Raw genomic sequence first — 5,703 nt, forward strand, 5'->3', positions numbered from 1 at the left:
CGTCATTTAGCATTAGGTATATCTCCTAATGCTATCCCTCCCCCTCCCCCCACCCCACAACAGTCCCTGGTGTGTGATGTTCCCCTTCCTGTGTCCATGTGTTCTCATTGTTCAATTCCTACCTATGAGTGAGAACATGCGGTGTTTGGTTTTTTGTCCTTGCGATAGTTTGCTGAGAATGATGTTTTCCAGCTTCATCCATGTCCCTACAAAGGACATGAACTCATCATTTTTTATGGCTGCATAGTATTCCATGGTGTATATGTGCCACATTTTCTTAATCCAGTCTATCATTGTTGGACATTTGGGTTGGTTCCAAGTCTTTGCTATTGTGAACAGTGCTGCAATAAACATACGTGTGCATGTGTCTTTATAGAAGCATGATTTATAATCCTTTGGGTATATACCCAGCAATGGGATGGCTGGGTCAAATGGTATTTCTAGTTCTAGATCCCTGAGGAATTGCCACACTGACTTCCACAATGGTTGAATTAGTTTACAGTCCCACCAACAGTGTAAAAGTGTTCCTATTTCTCCACATCCTCTCCAGCACCTGTTGTTTCCTGACTTTTTAATGATCGCCATTCTAACTGGTGTGAGATGGTATCTCATTGTGGTTTTGATTTGCATTTCCCTGATGGCCAGTGATGATGAGCATTTTTTCATGTGTTTTTTGGCTGCATAAATGTCTTCTCTTGAGAAGTGTCTGTTCATAAATAAAAATGTTATAGAACAGAGTATCTTTTTTACTAGATAGATATTAAAAGATACAGACATATAAATTAGACTTTAGATTATAAACTAAAATTATAATAGTACTTATTCCTGGGTTCACAGGTAGTTTTCCTTTAATCAATCTTCCTTTCTTTCACTATCTCTTTCTTTCTTACCCTTTCTTTCTTTCTCTTTATTTTCCTTCCTTCCTTCCTCCTCTCTTTCTTTCTTTCCTTTTCTTTTCTTTCACTTTTTCCTTTCTTTCTTTCTTACCCTTTCTTTCTCTTTCTCTTCCTTCATTCCTCCCTCCCTTCCTTCTTTCTTTCACTTTCTCTTTCTTTTCTTTTCTTTCTTTCCCTTCCTTTCTTTCTCTCTCTCTCTTTCTCTTCCTTCCTTCCTTCCTCCCTCCCTCCTTTCTTTCTTTCTTTCTCTTTCTTTCTCTCTGACTTTCTTTTTCTTTTTGCTGGTTTATATATACTAAATTTTTTGCCAACTATGGTGAGCTAATATAAAAAAAGAGAAAAATTATTACTCTCAAGGGATAAGGCATTCTGATTTTCTGAGAAATAAGTTCTTACTTTTTAGGAGAGCCCACCGCATCAAACACCATAATTTTGCTCAGATCCAATAATTTATGTTTTCTCCTAACAAAAATGTGAATCTCTGGCCTGAACAGGTTGGTCATTATTTTTTAAAGTGTCTCCTGTCTCTTCTGTAGGAGACACCACTCAGTGCCTATCCCTAACCTATTTCCCTTCCTCCATGTAAATGAAACCCTGATCTTGTCTGAATGTCCACTTCTTTGTCCTGTGTCCCCTGGGCGGATCCTGACTGGTCTAAGCCAATCTTCTTTCTGTATCAGTGATTGGTTTAGCAGTAGCCATGTGACCCAGTTCTGGCCAAAGAGGTGTGAGGGGAGTTCTGTTAGGGGTTGGGCGGGGGCAGATTCTCTTGCAACATTCCGACATAATCAATGGCTCTTCTACTTGATGCCATGGGCAGCTGCAACATCTGATACTGTGAATGCCATCTTTTGACCAGGAGATATGTCATTTTGAGGACAAAGCCAATCCTCTGAAGATGACAGAGCAAACAGAAGGAAACACTCTGGGTTCTTGATGCTAATATTCAGCTGCTGAGTTCTCAACCTTCAGGCATTCTTAGTATGCAAATGAATGCACTTTTCCTATAGATTCTACCATTTTGAATGAGGTCTCTGTTACTTGTAGTCCAATGCATTCTAACTGATATAATCTTATTTCTTTCAAACTTTGCTTGGTTTATTTCAAACTGCGATTCCTAAGATAAATGTTAAATAGCATAGGGTATCAAGACTTTTATTCATGTAATGTATATTCCTAGCCTTTAAAGATATATTGATTTTCTGTTTCTGTGCTTCTCAAGTTTACAGGGATTGATGTGTCTGAACCAAAATGTGAGAAGATGACTGAGCAGTTGAATGAAATGGAGGATCACATCGTGGAGTGGGAAACAGGAGCCGGGCATGGACACGTCCAAGTTTTTAGCCATGTCTCACTGCTAACGTATTGTGAGACTAATTTTTCATCAGAGATCCTGGGATGGGCTTGACAATACTGACTATAGGGCTTTTTATCTCTGACATGTTAAGATTGAACCAGCTGTTTCCATACATCTATCTATATCCGTGAGGATTCTGTGGCCAGAAGACCGAGATGAGGTTTATAAAAGGATGGTATGCCCAAGGAATTCAGGAATCAGAAAGTGATGACATTTCAGATTCTAATAAACTGCAAAACCAATCATCCCTATGGGGAGAATGGAAGAAGCTAGGGAGTCTCCACGCATTCCCTGTTTCTTTATCTTTTAACCTGCCTCGGTTCCTGCAATTTCACCTTTAGCATGCCATTCACTTGGGTTAAGCAGCATCATCTTTTACTGCTTTTTCAAAGGAGGGAAATACTATTGGATTAGATCACTTTTCTGTTTTGAGAATTCAGGGATGGGGGAGCAGTTACTGACAGGTGCATCATAAAACCCAGAATCAATCTCGACTCAGCAATCCCTAGCCAAAATGAGTCTTCTCTAACTCCTGACAAGTTCAAGCCTTTATAACATGAAGTCTTTCCCTTTGTTCTGTCCTAATTCCTCTGTATCTAATTTATTTAACTCAGGAAGGATATGTAGTAAAAGAGTATAAACCATACAGTTATACAGCCATGGGTTCAAATCCCAGCTCTGCTGCATGCCAATACATTGTAAGATTCATGAAGGTCAGGATGGCATCTGCAGCTGTATCCCCAGAGCCTAGCACATTGCCTGCCATATAGTAAATTCTCAATACAAATCAATGGGTAGATTCTGTGTGGTTCTGGGAAGCTTACTTGTTCTCACTGAACTTCACTTCTTTGTTTCTTTCTTTTTTTTTTTTTTTTTTTAACTTTCATGCAAAATCTTTATTTGGAACACGTGTGTTACTGAGCAGGCCAGCCGCCATCCTGAAATAGCAAGGGTATTTACATTGTGCAGAGAAACATAACAGCTCCTTGAAGACATTCATCTGTGCTTGGCTGGTATTTTATTTGGTACTTTGCTCTGCTTCTCTCTTCCCTGTGCTCATTATTCTTCATGCACCCTCACCCCTTACCACCTTAAGGCATCCTGTACCGCCTGACCTGCGGGCAATGACCGAAGCCAACAATCAGCCACTACTAATTGTGTCTTTCTGGGACCCATTCTACCTGCCTTAGGTATTAATGGTGCCTAAAGAAAGAATAAACAGATGAAAGTTTCTGTAGTTAGCTGGCCATGGTGGTGCACACCTGTAGTCCCAGCTACTTAGGAGGTTGAGGTGGGGACAGCACTTGAGCCCAGGAGCTCGAGGCTGCAGTGAGCCATGATCCCACCACTGCTCTCCAGCCTGGGCTATAGAGCCATACCCTGTTTCAAGGGGAAAAAAGTTTCTTTGGCATTGCCAAGCCTTGTCTTCACCAAATTTTAGAAGTTCTTTTTTTTTAATTTAGTATTTCATTTTATTCTTCTACATATAAAATCAAATGGTCACTGGATTAGTAAATTTGAAAACTTTCTGTGTGTATTGACCGTAATCTTAAGTACTATATCCTTGAAACATGGTATAAATTTTTGATTAAAAGTAATTCACTCTGATTTTTTAAAAAAATCTACTTGTCAGCCAGGCGTGGTGGCTCACACTTGTAATCCCAGCACTTTGGGAGGCCGAAGTGGATGGATCATGAGGTCAAGCATTCGAGACCAGCCTGGCCAACATAGTGAAACCCCATCTCTACTAAAAATACAAAAAATTAGCCGGGCATGGTGGTGGGTGCCTGTAATCCCAGCTACTCAGGAGGCTAAGGCAGGAGAATCGCTTGAACCTGGGAGGCAGAGGTTGCAGTGAGCCAAGATTGTGCCACTGCACTCCAGCCCGGACAATAGTGTGAGACTCTGTCTCAAAAAAAAAAAAATCTACTTGTCAGGAGCTCATTGGTTTGCTAGTGTCCACTGCTCAGCCGGAGATAGTGGTGAATGGCCTGTCTGCATTTCTTGAAAGATTTCCATTCTGCTGCTCAACACAGGTTTTCTGCCTTCTTTAGAGACTGAGGTCCATCCTACGGTTTTCCTGATTCTGGAGAACGGCCTGCAGCCTCCCACTTAGGGCTTGACTGTGCTCATCTAGTCCATCCCAGGGCTGCAAGTGACGTCCCTGGTGGCCCACAAAGGTGACCCAGCAGTGCCTAAACTTCCAGAGGTCATGATGGAGATGTGGGTCCCAGCCCTCTGCAGCGTGCACTGCCCCTCATATCCTGGGAGATAATTATAGATGTGGGCAGCGAAGATGTGCAGGCTCACACGTCTGTTCTCCCAATGAAATGTAGCCGCTTGCTGGGCACAGCTGAAGCAGGGACTCCAGGAGATGAACCAGGTGACCCTGTAGCACTGAGCCCAGTCCAGCTTCCAAAAGGAAATCAGGTACAGGAAGCACTGCTCTGCATGGAAATCTTAATAGCAACTGAGATTATTCAAAGCCTGGTTGGGAGGATGCCCTTGTGCTGGTCCAGAGGGACCAAGGTGTCATTGTTTTGGCACTCCACCTTGTAGCCCAGGTAAGTCTGGTGCTGCCCAGAGACTGAAGGGTCATTGGTAAAGCTGTAAGTGAATGTGCCTGGATCTACCAGGTGTCTGAGAATCTCCCCCAGCATGCTGTGCAGTAATGCATAATTTGTATTCAGTTGCTTCCAAGGATCAAATAGCATTCTTTGGTTGTACACAAATTTGTCCCAACAGTGTTGAAATTCATCATAGTTCATGATATTCATGCTGGCATGTGGACTGTTTTTTCTGACACCGTCTGTGAAGCTCCTCTTGGTAATCTGGTTCCCAGAAGTAGTAGAGGTGGGCAACAAAGATGGTCAGGGTGACCTTGCCATCCTTGGCCAGGAACTCTGCCACATTCCCTGCATATTCTGGGCAGGGACTCCAGGACATGTACCAGATGACCAGGTAGTCCTGGTCATGATGCAGCCTCTAGTTGCAGAACCAATCTACGAATCTCATCTCTAGGTGGTGTTCAGGCTTGGAATAGACCTGGCCTCCAAAGATCCTTGCGTCCAAAGGTGGCTTTGAGGGGTCCTTCTTTGTTTTCATTTTGTAGCACAGCCAGGTGGTGTTCCAACCTGAGAGGATGGGTCTGTTTTCAAAGTTGTAGTAGAATGTGCCTGGATACATCCCCTCCATCAGGTTTCTGATCTGAGGCTTCATGCGCAGCCTTCTTGGCAGGCTTGCCCTGACCATGATCTTTGTCTGAAATTTGTTCCCCGTTCTTACCTCTAAGATGTTTCTGCTTAGCTTCTCTGACAGTGAGGGCTCGAATTTCAGCTGACCCAGCATTTCTTCGTTTCTGAAGACAAGGTGGTTTTACCATTTAAGCTCCTGACAAGGATGAAATAGGTTGACCAATGTGGAGTTCCCTCTGGCTGCCTGTCACCATCC

At 42.8% G+C, this 5,703-nt stretch overlaps 1 protein-coding gene across 1 annotated transcript; it reads right to left on the reverse strand.

The window, feature by feature from the left end:
* Positions 1-4,733: 4,733 nt before the first annotated feature.
* On the reverse strand, positions 4,734-5,472 carry LOC100583627 (DNA dC->dU-editing enzyme APOBEC-3G-like). Its single transcript, XM_012509720.1, is given in 2 exon segments — positions 4,734-5,039; positions 5,041-5,472. Coding segments are annotated over 2 exon segments (738 nt in total).
* Between the last annotated feature and the right edge of the window lie 231 nt (positions 5,473-5,703).

This window comes from Nomascus leucogenys, chromosome 10 (assembly GCF_006542625.1).
Source record: "Nomascus leucogenys isolate Asia chromosome 10, Asia_NLE_v1, whole genome shotgun sequence".
NCBI classification, from domain to species: Eukaryota; Metazoa; Chordata; class Mammalia; order Primates; family Hylobatidae; genus Nomascus; species Nomascus leucogenys.